Genomic DNA, 21,775 nt, shown 5'->3' with positions numbered 1-21,775 from the left:
ATTCTATTCTATTCTATTCTATTCTATTCTATTCTATTCTATTCTATTCTATTCTATTCTATGAGATGGCTCTACTACATACCAACTGGCTACTTTGGATTCAATCCACAAACGTGCTAAGAGGCTTATAGGTGACACGGATTATATTTATTCTGTGTTCATGTGTGGATATTCCAAAGATTCGTACGAACCCGTTCAGCTCTCTCAAGTTGCAATACGCAAGCCAGTTAGTTACCTACTAATTACTTCACGTTGCTTCAACATATTCGAACTTATATATAATATCGATGTGATGGTATGTGTGTACCTTCGGCGTCGAGCAGCGGCGGGATGCCCAAGTTCTTGTCCGCCATGTCGAAGGCATGGTTGAGGTTTGCCACGTGGTCGCGTTCCGAAAGATCCGCCCATCGGAACAGGTCCGGTCTGTAAAATAGACGATCGTAATTTACAAACTATAGACTAGAACAAGAACAACGAGCAGTGGTAGGCAAGTAGGAAAATCGGATCTAGGATTCGAAATTGTTAAAACGACAGTTCAAATTCCAACTGCGGCATGTACCTGTGACTATATTTATGTTATTCTTGTTAACATATCGAACACTAACAAAAATTTCTTCGATCCGGTTGGATCTCCCAACTGAGCTACAAAAAGAATTAGCAGATTTTTCGATTTTTTTATTTATTTATTCAAGAAACAAAAAGTCGTTATAAAACTATTATTACATTAACGAAAATATAAATGAAATAAGGTTTATTTGCATTGAATAGGTTATTACAGGATGGTAGTTATTACATTTGAGTTCATCTATTCAGCCATTATACAAAAATAATTAAAGAATTAAATGTTATCTTCTAAGTAGTCATTCACATTATAATATCCTTTTTAACTAGGTATTTTATACAGTTCAGTTGTCATTCTTTTAAATGTCAGATTTTTTATTTCAATTGGTAGTCTATTATAAATTTTTATGCACATGTAAAATGAACTTTTTAAGTAGAGTGTAGTTTTAGGTATATTTTCAACAACAAGTCTGTCTGGGTTTCTTTTTGCGCGTGGATTAATTTCTATCGATTTTTTAAATAATTTTAGATGCTGTTTGACAAATTTACAAACTTCATAAATATACATGGAAGGTAAAGTCAAAATATTTAAATTCTCGAACAGCAGCTTGCAAGATTCCCGTGGGCCGATGCCGCACATTGCTCGTATACATCTTTTTTGAGTTATAAATGCTCGTTCGACATAAGTTCCATTACCCCATATGATTAATCCATAACGCAGAACCGACGCGATGTAGCCGTGGTAAGCGAATAAACAAATTTTTTTAGAAGTAATTTGTCTTAACCTACGAAGGACGTATACAAAACTGTTCATTTTGCTACAGACGCTGTGAACATGGTTGGTAAAACTATGATTTTTATCTATTAATATACCCAAAAATTTAACTGTCCCTAGTAAAATATCTTTTGTAAAATCTTTCCATCATAGTTAATGTTTATATTGATTGGTGTACGTCCTTTTACAGCGAATTGAACATATTTAGTTTTTTTCCAAATTGACGTGTAGATTGTTTACATACAACCAATCTACCGCGGATTTTAGTGTGTCATTAATTTCAGTTTCATAGTGATTGACGTCGTTATTAATTGAATTTATGACTATCACAATGTCGTCTGCATACATGATACAATTGTGCTTAGTTATTAATGGCAGGTCATTGATATATAGCAAAAATATTAAAGGGCCTAATATACTTCCCTGAGGAACGCCAAACCTATTCGAATCTAAGGGTCGTATTCTAGAACTCTACTCAATGCTCAAGTCAGGACTTGAGTATTGCAGTGAGCACTGAAAATCATACTCAAGTCCTTGCCTTTAGGGTCGTATTTCCAGTGCTTGTGTTTCCCGTGCAATCCTGACTTGAGCATTGAGTATAGTTCTAGAATACGACCCATAATGCGAACAGCATGTGTCAACATATTTTTTTTATCTAGGTAGTTTAACTCCACCCGTTGCTGGTGTAGGTATGTAGGTTTGTAGGTATGACCTAAACCAATCCAGTGCTATGCCCCTAATACCACACTTCTCTAACTTTATCAGCAATCTATCATGTGCTACGAAATCGAAAGCTTGAGACATGTCCAGAAACAATACTGTGCTGTGCTTTTTTGTGTCAAGAACTTTAATCGCTATATCGGCAATATTGAAAACAGCCTCAGTCGATTTTCCCTTTTGGAAGCCGAATTGTTCTGGTTTTTTATGTTAAATTTTGTGCACTAGTCCATTAATCGAATATACACACATTTTTCGAAAATTTTGGCTAAAATCGGGATAAGACTAATCGGGCGGTAGTTGGATAGCTCAGATTTGTCGTCCTTATAGATCGGTTTCACTATTGATAGCTTTAATAGATCAGGAAACATGCCGCTTTCAAAGGATAGATTTATTAAATATGTCAAAACAGGTGCCAATTCGTTCTTGCATTGTTTTAAAACTTTTGTTGAGACTTCATCATGGCCACAAGCATTAGTACTGTTTAGAGATTGCATTATTCTAATAATGTCATAGGTTAAGAACGGTTTTATGTAAAATTAGTTTAATATCATACGTAGCATTGATAGATTGTCATACTTATGTTTGTTAAAGTCAATATTCTTATCATTAGTCAAATTTGTGAAATATCGGTTAAAAGCCAAAGCCATTTCTAATGGCTCTGTCAGTCTCGTATTTTTTGTCTTTAACTCATTTATATCCAAAATGGAAAAAGGTAAATGGATGGATAAAGTAGACCAAGAGTTGAAATCTTAAAGACTATCAATACAGAAGAATTTTTCTATGTGTCACCTTTGCTGACTGAGTGAAGAAAAACTTTCATAGGTTTCTTCACAGATGGCGCTACGCCAAAAAGTAAATAAAAATGTTAACAACCAAAAAAGAATATTTGCAATAAGCACATAGAAAAATATTGTAATTGAACATCAAACAAAACGCTTCATTGCAGAACCTCACCCGTCCTGAAACTTGCGAGACACGCAACCCAGAAATGTTTAATAGCATTAGGAGGAAAATATCGCATCGAAGAAAGTTCCTTGTGAAAATGGACCAAGTCCTCAAACTCGTATTGTAGTGGGACGTCTAATGCGAACGCAATTACAGCTTTATCTATGGCTCACGAGGAAAAACACCAAACATGAGGGACAAATGCATCATTAAAATGCATCAAGGCCGTTACTTGTGTGTCTAAATTGTAATGTACACAATAGATAAACCGATCTAGCTGATAGTGGTCATGAGCTCAAATTAATATTTCGCATACTATACCTTACTAACATCAACGTGAGGTAGATTTTTGTCAAACGTACAGGTTGACGTTTGTTATGATACCAAATGACGGAACGAACAAGTCATGGTGGTAAGCGACACGCCTGTCCATAACAGTTGCAGTGCCACTCAGAGATTTGAGGGACACTGCCACTGCGCCCGTCACCCTGAGACATAAGTTGACAAGTCCCATGTGCCCGTAATTTCACCATTACATTCTGCTGCTACTAGAATAACTACAATTTGGTAGAGATCCGTGAACAGCACTGGCACGTAACTCACCTGTGAGCGTGTATAAGGGCGTTGAACCCGAGACCTGAACGCCAGGAGTCGGTGAAGTTGTGAATGTGCACTCCGGTGTAGCCAGACGTCTTCCGCTGGCACCAGAGGAGCAGGGCATCCTTTGCGGACTTCTTCTCTGATGACTCGTTCTCTTCGTCCTGGAAATTTTGTAATTCGGTTTATTAAGGTAATTCCGCACATAGGAAGCGGTTATGCGTTCAAGTGTTGTCAAGGTATTTACAACTTCCATGTGTTACACAGATATATTAAGTTTTTAACTGCCTCCGTGGCCGAACAGTTACCATACTGGTTTGCCACGCAGAGGTCCGATTCCCGGGCCGGGAGAAATATTTGTACGGCCTACATTTATTTCTCTCGTGAGTTTGCGTGTAATCTGTAGTTGTCTATGTGTATATCCATGGCACCCGCGATACAGCGTTTCCCTAGTACAGGGCTATGAGTGTGTGCGAAAAAAAAATTTAAAATCTTATCAATATGACCGTATTAGAACAGTGCAATTAAAAGTATAACAAATTTTTAAGGGAACTAATAAAATGTAAAACTAGTAACAAAAAAAATTTGTAATTTACAACCCAAATTACTTTTTCATTTTTTTTTGTTGTCGATTTCGTCCCGCCCTGCGGAACTCTATTCTTTGTACGCGTTGAAAACTCTTACTTGAGCGATCGTACTCTTTTAAACTACTACAGTGAAAGAAAAATACTACTACTTTGTTGTGGAACCAGCTGCTTTTTCGCCAAACCGGGGCATTATAGTGCCGATTTCACGACAACAAATTAGTCGACAATTTTTATATACATGTCCATGTGTTCGTGTCCATCGAAGGAATTAAAAGTTCTCTATATTAACGATAGATGGCGCCACGTGTATTCGAAAACGCTCTACCTTTTTCGGGTCCAATAGTAGATTCTTTTTTATAATATCAAGTGACGGGACGAACAAGTCGTGTGCCTGATAGTAAGCTACACGCCTGTCCAGAACAGTTGCAGTGCCACTCAGAGCTTTAAATCGCAAAGATCTGAGGGGCACTGCCACTGCGCCCGTCACTCTGAGACATAAGTTGAAAAGTCCACTGTGCCTGTGATTTCACCAGCACCCTTTAAAACCGGAACACAGTAATGTTGACATTACTGCTTGGTGGCAGAAGTAGGTAAGGTGGCAGTACTTCCCTGGATGAACTCTTTCACAAGGAGCTCGACTGCTACTAAAAACCAAAAAATAATAACAAAGCAAGTAAAACTCACCACATCGATCTCGATCTCCTGGATCTGGAACCTGAGAATAATAGTCCATATCAGGCCGAGGATTAGACGAGGGTTCCCGTCCACGATATCTTCCGCACCGATCGATTCTAGACGCACCTGCACAAAAAACAGCCCTTATAATTTCTTGATTATTGTTTTCCAGGAAATCTACCTTACGAATGAGCAGTCATGACTCAATGTGATGACTTCAAGTATCATTTACTTGCGTGTGTAATTAGATATCTTTGATTTGATTGATTGATTGAACAGATTAGTTGATTAATGTTTTTCATTAACAGTAACACAGTAGTTTCATAATAACTAGTAAGTTATGTTTCAATTTTGTTAAAAATAACAAGGGATCAAACAACCATTTAAGTTACCTCACTTTTTTACAACTAGATTTTGATTAGAAAGTTTCGATGTGATTGACGACCTCGGTGGCCCAGCGGTTATGATAGGCGCTAGATGCTAGGTCTGTGGTTTGATTCCCGTTAGGGACGATTTCGGAAATCAACTTTCTGAATTTATTCTGAGTAAGGTCAGGCACAGTTTTTTTTTTATAAAATATAAGTGCGCATTTGACCTCCATCTCACCTAATGGAAAGGGACGACGATAGAGCATGCACACCTAAAAAAGGTAATTGGCTGTCTAGCAGATTATTTTAACTATAGACATCTAAGCGAAATTCCATTTGTACATCCATCTATGACTAAAAGTGAATTGTATTACATGCGCTTAGAGATAGCGAGGAAACCCAGGCGTATAATATGTACTTGTATGGCTTCACAAGGAATGTGCGATAGTGTTTATCGTTACGTGATCGCGAGCACAACCACATTTCTAAGTTCTAACTTCTAACGAAAACAGCGGCCGGTGGAATTCCATTGAGCTGTCGGTTGCTGCTCCATTGAGAGGAATCACCGTGGCTTTCTTATGGTATGGTAAGCGACACGCACGTCCACAGCAGCTGCAGACGCACTCGGAGCTTTAAATCGCAAAGATCTGAGGGACACTGCAACTGCGCCTGTCTTTTGTTTCTCACATGTGCCTGTAATTTCTCCAGCAATAGTGGAAAAGTCTTTATTCCACTAAGCACTTATCAATTACACATATCTAAACTACTTATAGTAGCAAGATACATGAAAAGGTAAGAATGTTTAAAAATAGAAAAATACCCTGGGGCATCGTGCCTAGAAGGCTAGCAACATTTCCCCTTTGAATTGCTATATTTATTCTATGGCGGAAATAGCTGCCAGTCTTGTGGTCACCGGAAGCTTCTACGATGATGATTCGACAGCTCGTTCGCTAGAAGTTTCGCCTGTGGCCCCCAGGACCCAGTGTTTCAACCGCAAAAAGCACAAGGCTGTAGCACTGGGCAATGTTTGAGCCTTTTGTGACTCTCGGCCACTCTGGCCACAGAGTCCACGCTTGCAAGGACAGTAGCAATAGTTGATGTCCAAATTTCTATATTTTGGTTCACTTCAGTAGTGATCAGGGCAACGAGCAGGTTGGCACCGAGTCGTACGGACCTCCAAACACTGCAGTACATTTGTGAATGTTGAGTAGCAAACATCACGCTAACGGAGAAGCAAAACATGAGTACGAAACCTGCATATTGAAGATATATGATCTTTGCCGTTTATCCCTAGCGTAATGATTAGGAGGAGGAGTGACAGAGTGGTTAAAATACCAAGAACAAAAACCAAATTCGCCCAAAGACAATACGCCTCACAATCCGCATATATATATAACAAATTAAATAAAAAATTACATATATATCAATCAAATTCACATAAATGTAGGGAAAAACTGATAAAACGGTTAATAACAATAAATTACCATGATACAGAAACGCTTTTACAATAAACCTTTCAAATAGGGTATTGCTGCGTTTATACATAAAATCGAATATTACCATATGCACACAGTTATCATATAATACACACACTCTCACGCACACGCGCACATACACATACACACACACATACACATACACACACACAAATACACACACACACACAAACACAAACACACCTTTTGTAGTAAGATAATACTGATTAGCATCTTTTTTCTTTTTCATTTTTGTTTTATTGTATTAAGTTCTTTGATGATGTATGTTTTAGTTAAGGAAGAGCGAGACCTCCTGACACAAGTATTTAATTACTTAATAGGATGGTCTCAACCTCCGTTTTGTTATGCCACTTGAACTTCAATAAACACTTTTTATTTTTATTTTATGTGTGGACTGTGGTCTAAACTCTTAGCTTATCACAGCGTGTCGGTAGTTTAGTCGAAATGTAACTGTTTTTTCGGATAAATTGTATACAGTGTGAACTAATGGAAAAGTGAATTTTTTTAGTATACAAATTAAAAAGTAGCTGTTTTTTACATAATTTTTATACGGTGTGTACAAGGACGCAGAGGAAATATGACTATTTTTTAAATAAGTGTCTGCTAGTTAAAAGAAATATTTATCTATTTGAAAAGTAAAAGAATGTAAGTACTGACCTTGGTGTGCAAAAAACTAAGCGATTTGTTGACATTTTCGATCTTATGCACTCTCATCCGACCGTTGTTTGGCCGGGGCAATCTTTCGCCGCTGATGATTTCCAGGAGTTTGAGAAGGCGGCGTCCGTCCGCCAGGTCCACGAAAAGGTCGTCCACTTCCATGCGCCCCTTGAAAAGGAAAAATAGAAATGAAATTATTTATTGTTGCAACACGTCATCATTATCATCGCTGCAGTCCACTGCTGCCGCTGGTGTCGGTCAATTAAATATACTGTTATTCAATTTATGTACATCCATTGAGCGATATGTTATGCTGTACAAACTGGCACTTCTATTAACTGCTTTGAACTCTATCTGTAATACGATATCGGGCACATTTTTGGTGGTGGTATTTGTGACTGGAGTACCGCTTGTGTGCATTGTATTAGTTTTTATGCAAAGGGAGAGTGGTAAAATAAACTGCATGAAAAAAGTTTCAACACGCACGCGGAATAAGAAATTAATTTACTTCCATTATTTATTTTTTATTTTTTTATATTTTTAGAGGTCCTTCCCAGGCCGTAAGAAATACATGTAATACATTTATTTCTCTCGTGAGTTTGGGTGTAATTTGTGGTTACCTATGTGTGTGTCCATGGCACCCGTGATACAAGGTTTCCCTAGCCGGGCTTTAAAAAAATTATTGATTTTAGACTGACAACCACACAAACAAAACAAAGTCTTTTTTATGATACCAAGAGAAGGGACGAACAAATCGTGTCCCCTGGTGGTAACAAAATATAGGTATGTCAATATGATGGGTAAACTCAGAAGAACCTACCCCTAATACCTCAAGCCCTACTTACAGCCTATTACGGTCATGTCGAGTCAAATCTCAGATATACGGTTTGTTGTTGTGGGGAAACAGTACTGATGCTGACAGGGCTTTTGTAACACAGAAAAGATGTGTGCGAGGAATGTGTGGGGCACCACCAAATCAGTCATTTAGACCTTTGTTTAGATCAGTACAGTGTACTAAAAAACCGACCTCAAAAGTACGTGGAATTACGTCTATTTGCTAAGTTTTATTGAAATATCCCCTAGTTCGCCACTATACAGGACTTGACACTGGAGATAATAAAAATCGGTTCTCACTACTCAAAGTATATTGAGAGAAAAACGCCTTGAATTGGACAATAGCAAAATTAAAATAATTACTCTTTATAATAAAATTTAGGCGCTATTTATAAAAATGAATCTTCTTGCGTGAACAGCCACCCTAGGGGTGGATGATTTTCTTCAAAATTAAATGGGACCACTATGGAGGTACACTCTTTCCAACAAAAAAAGAATCATGTTAATCGGTTCACAAATACCGGAGGTATAGCGTAACATACACACAAAAAAACATACAGTCGAATTGAGAACCTCCTCCTTTTTTGAAGTCGGTTAAAAAGTAGTAAGTCAATGTGTGTCAAAGTTCATAATAATTTGCCAGATTCGGTAAATGTTTATTAAAATAGCGGTTGAAAGAAGAAACATATTATAGTGTAAATGAAATTTTGATATTTTAATATTTATAATTAATGTAAATTCATAATTAGAGTAATAATTTCAGAAAAGGTTTCAAGTGACATAGTATTATGTAAATAACAATTATTTGAAATGATTGTATGTATGTATAACGTAAAGAGTAATTAATTAGAGACACAGCTTTATAATTTAGCATGCTTATAGGTATTAGTCATTACATTATATTACTAGTGCACGTTGCATTGACTCTTGTGTTATATATCGTCGGTTAAAAGGTAAAACTCATTAAGTGACATTTTGTTCAAAAACTAGATTTTTTCAATTTTGCTTTATTGGGAAGAACATCTATGACAAGAAAAATTCAGTAAGTCTGTGGTGTCCTTCATGTTTTAATACATACCAGTCCTTTAATGATTTTTCATAATGAAAAAATACAAAATCTTAATTATCTCCCTTTGGCCAATTAGGCTATTAGTGAGTTTTACCTTTTAACCGACGATATGTATTGCATGTCACAAATGGCATTTATGTTTACAGAATAATGTATCACACATTTAGTCTATTAGGTACTCTATTGTACCTACTTACCACAGTTAAAGCAATAAATGATTTAATTTGATTTAGGCGACACGCCTGTCCATAACAGTTGCGGTGCCACTCAGAGCTTTAAATCACAAAGATCTGAGGAGCACTGCCGCTGCGCCCATCACTATAAGACATAAGTTGACAAGTCCCATGTGCATGTAATTTCACAAGCACCCCTTCAAAACCGGAACGCAACCACCACATTACTGCTTGGCGACAGAAATAGGTAAGGTAGCAGTATTTCCAAGGAGGTCTAGTGCTACAGTTGTCACGCCATGAAATTCCTCTTCCTATAGTCGCTGTGTAGTAGAGTAAATCTATTTACTAGTTAGCATGATCAAAACATTCGCTTAGCGAACAAACAAACGATTCAAGCGTATAAAGGCAAATGATGTCATTTCTCTAGCAGAGGTCGCACGCCGGCCATACTGTGTACATAACAGTGTATATATAATAAATAAAAATACATAATATATTGTAACACGGCATGATTTATACATCAAAATCATGGCCCCTTGAGTACATGAAGATGAATATAAGTATGATGCCTTTCAATTTAAACTTTTTAAGGCGAGAATGAATAGTCATTGTTTACTTCAATCACTTTCCTTCAGGAAATAAAAATAACTTTTGTATTCAAAAAAGTTTGCTTGTCGAATTACATCTATTTGCCAAGTTTTATTGGAACCGGTTACCGGAAAGTGCGCGAAACCGGATTCATCCCCTAGTTTGCCACCCTTAAAGGTGGAATGTTTTCTACAAATTTAAATGGGACCAATACTGAGGTACCCTATTTCCAACAAAAAAAGAATCATCAAAATCGATTCACAAATGCCGGAGTAATCGGGTAACATAAACACAAAAAGTACAGTCGAATTGAGAAACTCCTCCTTTTTTAAAGTCAGTTAAAAAGATCATAATTTATAGAAGGTATTTAAGTTCGTACCTTTCGTAACTGTAGTTCACAATTGCGTTAATATTAGACATAACTGGTTGATGACTTAACCGTCTCAGTCAACCGTGGCCATGGGACCAGTAAAAAGCTAGAAACGTTGGTTTATTTGAAAAAAAAATACGCGATTTATTTCACACAAGTCTTTGAACTCCATTTTTAATTGACTTCAAAAAAAGGAGGAGGTTCTCAATTTGGCTACATTTTTTTTGTATGTATGTTACGCGATAACTCCGGCCTAAAATTTGTGAACCAATTTTGATGATTCTTTTTTATTGGAAAGAGAGTACCTCAGTATCCCATTTAAATTTGAAGAATATATTCCACCTCTATGGGTGGCAAACTAGGACCTAAACCGGATTCGTATCCGGTTTCGTGCACTTTCCGGTAACCGATTTCAATAAAACTTGGCAAATAGACTTAATTCCAGGAACTTTTGGAATCGGTTTTTTTATAAAAAATTTGCAGTGTTTTTTTTAGTAAAGATGGAAGAAGCTGTGCTGGTTACGGCTCTCAGATGTGAAATCTTATGAGAAATGCCGTTAAGTATATGTTTCTTTGTTTATGGGTTACTAGCTGCGTAGATTAAGTACTAATAATAATAATTAAATTTTTATTGAATTGATATTCAATTATTTTTTGTGAAATTACTCCACTAGTTTGTTATGATTATTAATACAAAGATCGAACACTCAGAAAAAAATCCTTCGATCCGGTAGATGGCGCTACGACTAAAAAGTCGTTGAAAGACCAAGTACAAAGACACGACGCAAGCACATAGAAAAATTCGTGAGGTCCGTTGGTTCGTTCCGTGGCTTAGTTGGTATAGCGTCTGGCACGGTATGCAAGAAGACGTCGGTTCGAATCCGACCGGATCGAAGGAATTTTTTCTGAGTGTTCGATCTTTGTATTAATAATTATACTAATAATAATTTTCATTACAAAAGGCATAAATATGAATTTTCAGATTCCTTACTTTGAGAAATTATTGGCTCTCGATACAAAGTTTCGCCCCCTTTCATTTTTGTGACGCAAAGTAGCCTATGCCCTTCTCCTAGGTCCCACTTTCTTTACAACAAAATGTAGGCGTGGAAAAGTAACAGACAGAGTGACTTTTGCATTTATAATATTAATTTGGACTAAAGCTTCTGTTAAAATTAAAACTGACAATGTATGTTGTATGTAAAACGACCTTGATAGCTCAACTGTTGCACTGTGGACGCTAGACGAGAAAATTTCGGGCTCGACTCCCGGTAGGACCAATTTGCGAAACTAACTTTTCAAAATTATTTCTGGTCTGGGTTATCTAGGTTGTGCCTTGAAGTTAATCGTTGCTGTCGTACGCATAATACAAGAAATTCCTTAGTTTTAGATCAGGTTACTAAGTGGTTATCTCAAAAATTTTGACAAAATGCCACTAGATGGCGTTAAACCGTTTGTTCTAAAACGCACTATAAGATGTTTACATATGTGGTACATGGACAGAGTATAGGTCTGGCTAACTAGTACTCCCTTACAACATCCAAGAACCAAACGAAGAACTCGATAAGTAATACTTAACGTTATGTAAGGAAACTTGGCGGTGCACTGCCGTGGTGTCAGAATTATGGGCGTGTGTCGACGGTTATAGGTAGATCTTTTTTTAATCAAAAGGATATTTTGCAGTTGATCTCTGATGGCCTTGACTGCGCCACCGGACAAAAGGGCAAGCGAATGGCTCTTATGAGAGCCGTACAACAATTTAAGTACCAGGCCAGAGGGCGCCCAGGTGGGCACGGACCTTGGCTCACGACCCTACTGGACACGAACGCCAGAAGTGCTGTGGTTGATATGCGAGAGAATATGCTGAACTGGGGAGCTCTTCGTCCTCGCCTTGTCAAAGTCGTTGAGAATTTCCCTGCGTTGACAGATCGTAAGAGCGCGGACGTTCCCTGAGGGGTGACCTACTTGGCAGCAGTTAGAAGATTCTTGACTCACCTTAACAGAAGATATTCATGAGTGACCATTAAATTTGAGAAAAACCTTAACACCATGACTCAAAATAGATCATTTTAAATCAACGCCATCTAGTGACAAACTGTAATACTCCTTGACCTAGTACTGTAGTAATTTCAACAGTTCTTATTACATTATATATATTTTACGCTGAATGATAAACAATCAAACGGTAATAAACATAACATTATCTGTATATTTTACAAGTCTATAAATGACAATTTATCTCTCGGCCTCCTTTGATAACGTAACTGGTAATTGAATTACTGCAGTAATTTTATCTAAAGTGCGTACGCAGGAAGTCGTTTAATTGTATTATAGTAGTTCTTTGATTAAAATTGTATTTTCTTTGATAAACACCCGTGAATTGCTGATTGGTCACCTAAATATCACCTACACAAAGGGGAGAGTTTTTCACACAGGTTTTCGGCGGGTATGCCTATCCACAGAGGAGAGTCCGACATGGCATTGGTTAATTTTCCGAAAAATTTCAAATAATCGTGGAAATTTTTTAGAAAGATTTTTGAAAAATTTAACAAATATAATTCAAAAACTCATAGTGCGTTATGCATTTAGATATATGTTAATGTTTAATTTAGCACGAATTATAAAATAAAATTGTATAAACATTGCCAATGTTATTTTCTAAACCCCGCTTGGTACATTTTTACAAATTGTCTCAGTATCTTCAACTTTTAACAGGTGTCACTGTCAAATGTGGCAAAATATTCAGAAAAATAATTATTTTTTGAAAATTTTTATTTTTTGATTCCATTATCCATCACTAGTCTCATATAACCCCGCTATATACCCACGACGGGGTAAACGTGACGTATTGTCAACGCCAGACCGGCTCGATGCAATTCCATATCGATAGGTGGGATGACTCCTTTATAGTTTCATATAATTATTCATACTGTCTGTTCGCACATTTTTACAAATGTATAAAAACAGAAATATAGAACTTTTGGAAGAAATAAACGATGAATGAAAGTTGAATAAAGAGGTTTGTCAGGAGCGCAGATAGAGGTGGTTCATGGTCTCTGAATAAACCCAGTGGGAGACCAACGTAACGGTATGCATTCAACCTTCGCCTTACGGTGCAGAACAACAAAAAAAGGTATTTTTGATGCATAGTCATTTCACAATGTTCCATCATTATATGTATAACCCATATAGACTCTCAAGAGTCGGCACTGTGAATCGATTTCGATGGATCTTTTGGTCGCATGTTTTGAAGACAATGTACTATCTGTAAGGGCTAAATCAGGTGATGATTCCGGTTCATTAAATTTCACCCACCTTCAGTTAACCGATTTAAATAAAAATTTGCACATAGATGTCATTCCAATGAATGTAAAATGTTATGATGACCTAGATTTGATCTGAGCTTGCAAATGGCACACAGATAAGAGGAACTCCTCAACGTTGTACAGCAGCTTGGGTTCATACGGTTCGTTTTGACGAGGACTCCGTCCTCCGTTTATAAAGCACACACTCATAGCCTCGCGCTACGAAACCCTAGGTCAAACAAATGTAGGCGATACAAATATTTCTCCCAGCCTGGAAATCGAACCCGGGACCTCTGCGTGGCACATCAGCATGGTAAACGTTTGGCCACGGAGGCAGTTAAATTAGATTTAGGTTATCGTTGACCACACCGCTGTAACGAACACAGCCAAAGCTGATTAGATTTTGAAGTGATTTTTTTAAATTAAAATTAAAATGATTATGATAGTAATTGAGGGGATTTCAAAACCCTTCCAAAGCGGATCGCAGCTGTGCTTGGCGGCAGAAATAGGTAAGGTGGCAGTACTTCCCTGGACGACCTCTTTCACAAGGAGCTCTACTATAGAGTAGTAAACGAAACGTCATAAACGATCACTTGTAACGTGTGATATATGCTACATTTAAACTTGCCCTTGTCAAATTACAAATACTAAAAATTTTCCTTGTTCACAACGTGAAATACGTTATCATACAACATTTGGTATGTATGTGTTTGTTCTTTTCATGTACAAAATTGGCCGTTTGAATGATCTCATGCAGTTACGTCATTTTCAACGGTTCGCATGAACACATGACCGTTGCCTTTACGTACCATATGATATTCGTTATATGAAAGTATATTTGACTACAAGACAATTGGGAGGCACATCATCCCCATTCATTTGGCAACAGAGTTCCTTTTGAAAGAAGTTGTAGATAATTTTGATTGTCTACACTGGTAACAATGGTTACCATCAGGAGCACGCCTTGTACGTCCTGTTAGTTGGTAAGTATAAAAGAAAAAGATTTTTTTCGGTGACTTAAACAAGGTAACGCACTGTAAAAGTTGTACGGTTTCATGTATTGATCTCGCTCTTCGAGGTTAATATTGAGCTGTTATATACTTAAGGTAACATTTATTTTTAATTAAGTTAGTTTAAAAGGGTCATGTGTTAAACATACGTTAAAACAAATTATGGCTTACACCATCTCCTTGTGGGACACCATTCCAGCTATGAGACATATCCATAAAAGTAAAGCATATAAAGCAGTATTAAGTGGCTGATATTAGTGGCTACGTTTAAAAGCGAAGTACCGTTCCTTTTTCGTTTAGTCCTAAAACTTATATGTCAATCATTTAGACACACATTTTTTTTATAGATGATCGAGTAAGTCGAATGCATCATCTAGATTCTCAGCATTTCTTAGAAATATTTAGATGACTAACAATATAAAAACTTAGGTACAATTTGCGATATATTTATTATCTGTGCACAGTGACAAACAGTCGGCCACAGCTAAAGTTATACAATCATCTGTTGAAAGTCTTTGTTGCAAAATGTACTTTACGTGATTCAAATTCGCTATTTTGCCCATTGTGTGTTTAATGTTTAATGCTTCATGTGCAGCTGGGTGTATATGGTATATTCTGTATGTATCGACCAGTACACATTCTTAATCCAACGTGCAAGTGTTCTCACGATGTTGCCATTCCTCTCTAAGAGGGTCAATTCACTTTTGGACCCTGACATTAGGCGCTAGTATACAGTGTCCGTAGTACAAATTCCCTTTATACAATTCCGCTATTTGTGGATATTTAGTAGCAATACCTCTCGCTAACGGTGGAAGAAAACAGCGTGATTAAACATGTGTGTCGAAGACTTTTGGAAAACGTACGAAGAATATGACCTAAATCCTCTTCTGAGAGGAGACCGACAATTGAAACGCCCAACAGCATGAAGTACAACGCGTTAGTAATGATGGCGATGAAATAATCCGTAACAATAATTCCAAACAAAAAAAGGGCCCAGACGACCACACCAATTGCCTGGTCGCAAACTAGGAAATCCTCTTTTTCTTATCGCGTCGATGCTTCTTTTATTTTAAGACCATATTGAACCTGGATAGTACGTTGCTGTTTTGACTGCGCTTTCTGGGGTATACAAGGGGTATAACAGTAAGAGCTGCATGGACTGACTACTACTAGCACTACTAGACTAACATCTCTGAAACCCCATTTACGCATCGTGTCTCTGCAGCGTCCTACCTGAGTGGGAAGTCGATTTAAGGACTTCCACACGGAAATCCCCTGTACTATGGGTGCCAGATCAACGGAATTAATTCCGGGGCACAACACTCACAGGAGAACAAATTTAGAAAAGTTATTTTTCCAAATTAGTCCTACCGGCAATCGAACTCGGGTCCTTCGCATCCAGCGCGCACATGACTTTTGACACTTAAAATTTTGTAGAAATGTCGAGAACAAATTATTTACATCATCAACACAAATTCTAGAAAAATGTAAACGAAATGCTTTCCGAGAAATGCAAGGTGAAAGTGATAGACGCGCGATATGCAAGAATGCTTAATTAAACGTGGACTGCGTCCATTTTTTGGCATGTCCGATGTTCCAAGACGTCATCTTCGAGCTGCGTTGCCTATAATGAGCAGGTAGAATGGCCTTAATTTCACGGTAGTCTAAATTTCAATTAGCATTGATTTCAATTACCGCTCAAGTTTTCCGTTGCATACCAAACAATTGAGGTAGGCAGTCTACAGATTTTCAGAAGTCACTTTTCACAAGCCTTGGTTTATTTACATAAACTGAATCCGTGACCGAACGGTTACCATGCCGGTCTGCCACGCAAAAGTTCCGGGTTCGATTCTCGGGCCGGGAGAAATATTTGTATGGCCTACATTTATTTCTCTCGTGAGTTTGGGTGTAATTTGTGGTAATCTATGTATGTGTCCATAACACCCGCGATACAGGGTTTTCCTAGTGCAGGTCTTTGAGTGTGTGCGTTGCATCAATCTTTTATTGTGCACTTTCTCAGAGAAAACGTCACGGCCGTCCTCTTCGAGTATTGCCTTCCACATTGGCTCTATTGCTTTTCGTTCTATCTCAAGTCGAGTAAGAAATGGGTTTTATTCCTTCTAATCGAATTATTTTTAACCGACTTCAAAAAAAGGAGGAGGTCCTCAATTACAAGTTACCGGAAAGTGCGCGAAATCGTATTCATACCCTAGTTTGTCACCCTTAGAGGTGGAATATTTTCTTCAAATTGAAATGGGACTACTACCGAGCATCCGAGGTACCTTCTTTCTAACAAAAAAGGAATCATCAAACCTCACCATCACCTTAACAAATAGATAATTCCACGAACTTTTGAGATCAGTTTTTTATACATATAAAAGTTACATAATTATTATTACGTAATTTTAATCTCTTTGACATACTTTTGTGTCATTTCCTCATGTGTTGTATTTGTAATGAGCATGTGACGATCCTTGACGGAGAACTATATTTGTAATAATATTATTTAATGACAGCAATATCAATTATTAATTATGAATTGTTAATTTTTATTATTATTGTATATTTGACTTTTATAATTTTAATTTTTGTTTGATAATCTCAATACATAGGAAATGAAACTGTTTTTCCGGATACAAATCGCGTATATTTGTTTTTTCAAACAAACCGACGTTTCGGGCCCGTTACAGGTCCCATGGTCACGGTTGAATCTCAATATAATTTCTTATAATTTGACATGTAGGCAATCTATGCAGCGACATTATCTTTCGCAGCGATACAATCGCGACTAGGTGCAGTCGCAGTGATATGATCGCGATTCAGTATCGATGAAGATACGATACAGTATCGATACAAACCCGACCAGGCGCAATCGCAGTGATACAATCGCGATGCAATTGCGATACAGTATAGATGCAGATACGATAGAGTATCGATACAAACGCGACACAGCCAATTTTAAATATTTAGTCAGTCAGTCGATAGCCACAACGCGATTTTTGATCCCGTTCGCTGTATAATTACTTAAAAAAAACGTAAAAATTGACATCAGAAGCACATGTATAGTAGTAGGAGAGTTCCTTGTGAAAGACATCGTCCAGAAAAGCACTGACGTTTTACCTATTTCTGCCGCTATGTAGCAATGCCCACGATACTGCGTTCCAGTTTTGAAGGACAAGGGTGCTGGGACTTGTCAACTTATGTCTCAGGAGGATGGGCGCAGTGGCAGTGCCCCTCAGATTATTGCGTGAAATTTTGAAGTTTCAATATAATACGAGCTCAGAACATGTTATTTAAATATAAAACTTTTAAAAGAAACTATTTTTAACCGACTTCAAAAAAGGAGGAGGTTCTTAATTCGACAGTATGTTTTTTTGTATGTATGTTATGCGATACCTCCGGCCTAAAATTTGTGAACCGATTTTGATGATTCTTTTTTGTTGAAAAGAGGGTATCTCGGTGGTGTCCCAATTGAAATATGAAGAAAATATTGCACCTCTAAGGGTGGCAAACTAGAGCATGTATTTCACGCAGTTTCCGGTAACCGATTTCAATTAAATTTGGGAAATAGATGTAATTCCATGAACTTTTCAGGTCGGTGTTATTCAATTATTATGTTAAGTCTTTTGTTGAAGCTACTTATTTGACTTTATTTAAATTAACTGGTGTAATTCCCTGTTGTTTTAATATTTAATAAATAAAATCATTCATTTCGTCATATTATTCCCATAAAACATTCGTTTGTTCTTACAAAGTCACTGTTCATGTTAAACGAGAGAATAAAATTAAATAATGCAAGAAAGTGATGAACAACCCTACCACTTCACGCACACGTTTGCACGTGTGCAGACAGCGCCTTATTGTACGTAGGAGTAGTAGGTAAGTTAAGTTTCTACCGTTGTATGGAGTGTCCGGGGTGTGCCCTAACTGTTATTACACCTCTCAAGTTAAGGTTAGGGTCCCTTAAAGAATACAAATGCCGTACGTACGAATTCCTCAGTACGAATTCAAATTTTTCCCGTAATAATACGGTTCGTTTTGCTTGGGTCGAGCGACAGGACACCGGCTTTACTGCACAATTTATTTTTTTACAAACGAAATTAAAGCCCTTTGAAAAATATACACTGTTTTTAACCGACTTCAAAAAAGGAGGAGGTTTTCAATTCGACTGTATGTTCTTTTTTTTGTATGTATGTTACGCGATAACTCCGATATTTGAGAACCGATTTTCATGATTCTTTTTTTGTTGGAAAGGGGGTATTTCCATAGTGGTCCCATTTCATTTTGAAGAAAATCATCCACCTCAGGGTGGCTGTTCACGCATGAAGATTCATTTTTATAAATAGCGCCTAACTTTAATTTAGGAGCAATTACTTTTAGCAATTATTTAGTTGATTTTGCTATTTCTCTAATTCAAGGCGTTTTTCTCTCGATATACTTTGAGTATTGTCGTAGTGAGAACCTATTTTTATTATCTCCAGTATCAAGTCCTGTATAGTGGCGAACTAGGGGATATTTCAATGAAACTTAGCAAATAGACGTAATTCCCCGTACTTTTGAGGTCGGTTTTTTTAGTACTCTGTACTGAGATTATATTGACTTCAGTTGATATAAAATAAATCATTGATATATGTAAAATATATATTGATAAATACAGCGGTTTTGCTGTAAAATTTCGAGGTAAGTTCGTGTTTTTTTCTATCGTGAAAATTTTTAGAGTAGACTAGTAGAGTAATCAGTGTACATCCTCAATTTTACTATATATTTTTTCCAAAGTGATTAATTCAACACTTCCACTATTATGCGGAATGAATCAAAAGCCATTTGGGGTTGTATAGACTTTTAATAGATGTCCATGTCGCCGACGACCTCAAAGTGATATGGATATAGAGCGCGAGCGCGGAGCACTATCGGTGAGAGCAATATGCTCGCGCGCAGGTTTGCCATAAGTACCGCTACAGTAAAGATTACGGACGGACGAATCGAGAATCTCGTCCTTTTTGAAGTCGCTTAATAAAAACTTTTTTAGCCTTTTCTTGAATTTAAAAACTGCTGGTTCACCATTAATACTTGATAGATAGATATCTACTATCTGTTGAATGAGTTTAGTAACAAAGCGATATGAACTTTAAATCTAGATGTATGACGGCAACGCGAAGAGATTGACTATCATTTTGTCTGCATCAAGTTAAGCAATAAGAAAGACCTTTATAGGATTGAAGGGAAGTTCGTTTACCTCGTATCACCCGAACTACGTTTTACTATAAAAAAAATGTTTTGTTTATTATACCTTTTGCAAAAACGAGTTGATCCATTTCGTGAAGGTCTTCTTCTGTATATGCAACCGCTCCTCCTGCAGCGCCTTGATCCGACCCTGCTCGAACTTAAGCGCGTCCTCGCGCTGCGTCATGTTGGTACGCTGCTGCACTGCCGCCGCGTAGCCACCGGGCTCATACTGTGGCCCTGAGAGTTCAAAAAAAAATATTGATAAAAAAATACAGGTATCAGATAATTTTGATAACGTATCACCTTTATGCAACCTAACAGAAAAAAATAACTGTTTTATTACTTTATTCAGTTGTTAGGTTTCCGTGAGTAAAGTACCTTCTAATTGAAAAGGTACGCCAGTGCGGTATCATGGCAATTGTCCGTTAAACCGATATCTTGAGACATGTGCTGAGTTTAACTTCAGGAATCGATACTACCTCAGCTCGATTCCAAAATTTTTCCGTACTAATACGGTTCATTTTGCTTGGGCCGAGAGGAACATTCGGCTTTATTTCAGAATTATTTTTTTTACAAACAAAATAACAGCCGTTTTAAAAAATAATTGTTTTTTTTTCTATCGTGAAAAATTTTAGGAATCGTGTTTTCTTTTCTATATATTTTTTTCCACAGTGTTTGACTCAACACCTTCACTATTATGCGGAACCGACCAAAGCCATTTGAGGTTGTCCAGGCTCCTAAAATTATTATTCGTTACTGCAAGAGCCATCATTATTTCGCAATGACTCTGAATTTAGATTTAGTTTAGTATTAAATAATATAGCAGGGATGTTGACGTCTTTTTTTTTGAACTGCATTCAATTCGTGAATTCTTTGAAGTTTCCTCAATATGAAAGAACGCACACGGGCACGCACGCCTTATCGATGGATGCGGATGCTGATATTCGCAACAATCCTAGTCGGACATCGGCGCCGGCGCCAGAACTCTCTTATAAAACAAAGGTTAGTTTAACAGGAATAACATACTATCACTATATATTGTCATCACAATTACCATATTTTCTCGAAGGCTGGTGCTCCTGGTAAGAAAAATAGCTGACATTGCTCAACTGACGCTGCATTGTGTATGGGCGACGTGTTTTAAACGATTCTATTTAAACATTCTGGTAACACTGACTCGTAACTGGCAATACTACATCCGCTTTTGAATTGATAACACTGTCGGAAGTGTCCAATTTTTGACATGTGGTAACACTTTTAGGTTTTGTAAGTTGGCTACACTATTGCACTGTTATTCAGGATGTTTTGGACTCACTTTGGTATATTAATTTGCTGGTAACACTGTAATTTGATTCAGTTTATAAAAGTGCCAAATTTGCCGTGTGTGGATATTTTCATGGATGACTGTTGGACTATTTGTTATCACCGACATTACTAATTTAGACAATAACCTAGTGTTATTATCTCCCAGTAGCGTAGACAGATAATACGGTTCTCAACTCGCTGCGATTCGGGGATAATTTTTCTCCCTTTCGTGTACTCTCGTCTACTCAAGTTAATATTAACCAGTCACGCGTTGTGAAGGCCCATAGTGTTCCTAACGATTTTGGTACTGTACTGTCCTAGAACCGCACGGTGTCTCTAATGCGCAGCTGCGTTGTCATAAGCCATTTAAAAAAATGTTATAATAAAAATATCAAATTCGTTGCGGGGTAAATATGTTCAACGGCGCGTTATTTTGTTTTACAGAGTTTTGTAGAGTGGGACAAAGCAATATAATACCTTTCTCACTCCGACGTAATTCTCAGCACTGGGACAGGGT

General features: G+C 37.3%; 1 protein-coding gene across 1 annotated transcript in view; it reads right to left on the bottom strand.

Moving 5' to 3' along the window:
• LOC113228996 (spectrin beta chain, non-erythrocytic 2-like) overlaps window positions 1–21,775 on the bottom strand; it is a gene marked incomplete at its 3' end in the record, with an annotated part of 66,138 nt that overhangs the window by 21,131 nt on the left and 23,232 nt on the right. The window contains exons 2-7 of the mRNA XM_026462464.1: window positions 21,008–21,294; window positions 20,018–20,190; window positions 7,382–7,549; window positions 4,870–4,986; window positions 3,605–3,762; window positions 308–423 (exon numbers count right to left, since the gene is read on the bottom strand). Coding sequence (XP_026318249.1) covers window positions 308–423; window positions 3,605–3,762; window positions 4,870–4,986; window positions 7,382–7,549; window positions 20,018–20,190; window positions 21,008–21,074 — 799 coding nt within the window. The remainder of the gene's footprint in view (window positions 1–307; window positions 424–3,604; window positions 3,763–4,869; window positions 4,987–7,381; window positions 7,550–20,017; window positions 20,191–21,007; window positions 21,295–21,775) is intronic.

This window comes from Hyposmocoma kahamanoa, unplaced genomic scaffold (assembly GCF_003589595.1).
Source record: "Hyposmocoma kahamanoa isolate Upper Pololo Valley unplaced genomic scaffold, ASM358959v1 265, whole genome shotgun sequence".
NCBI classification, from domain to species: domain Eukaryota; kingdom Metazoa; phylum Arthropoda; class Insecta; order Lepidoptera; family Cosmopterigidae; genus Hyposmocoma; species Hyposmocoma kahamanoa.
This window is presented reverse-complemented; position numbering and strand designations above follow the sequence as displayed.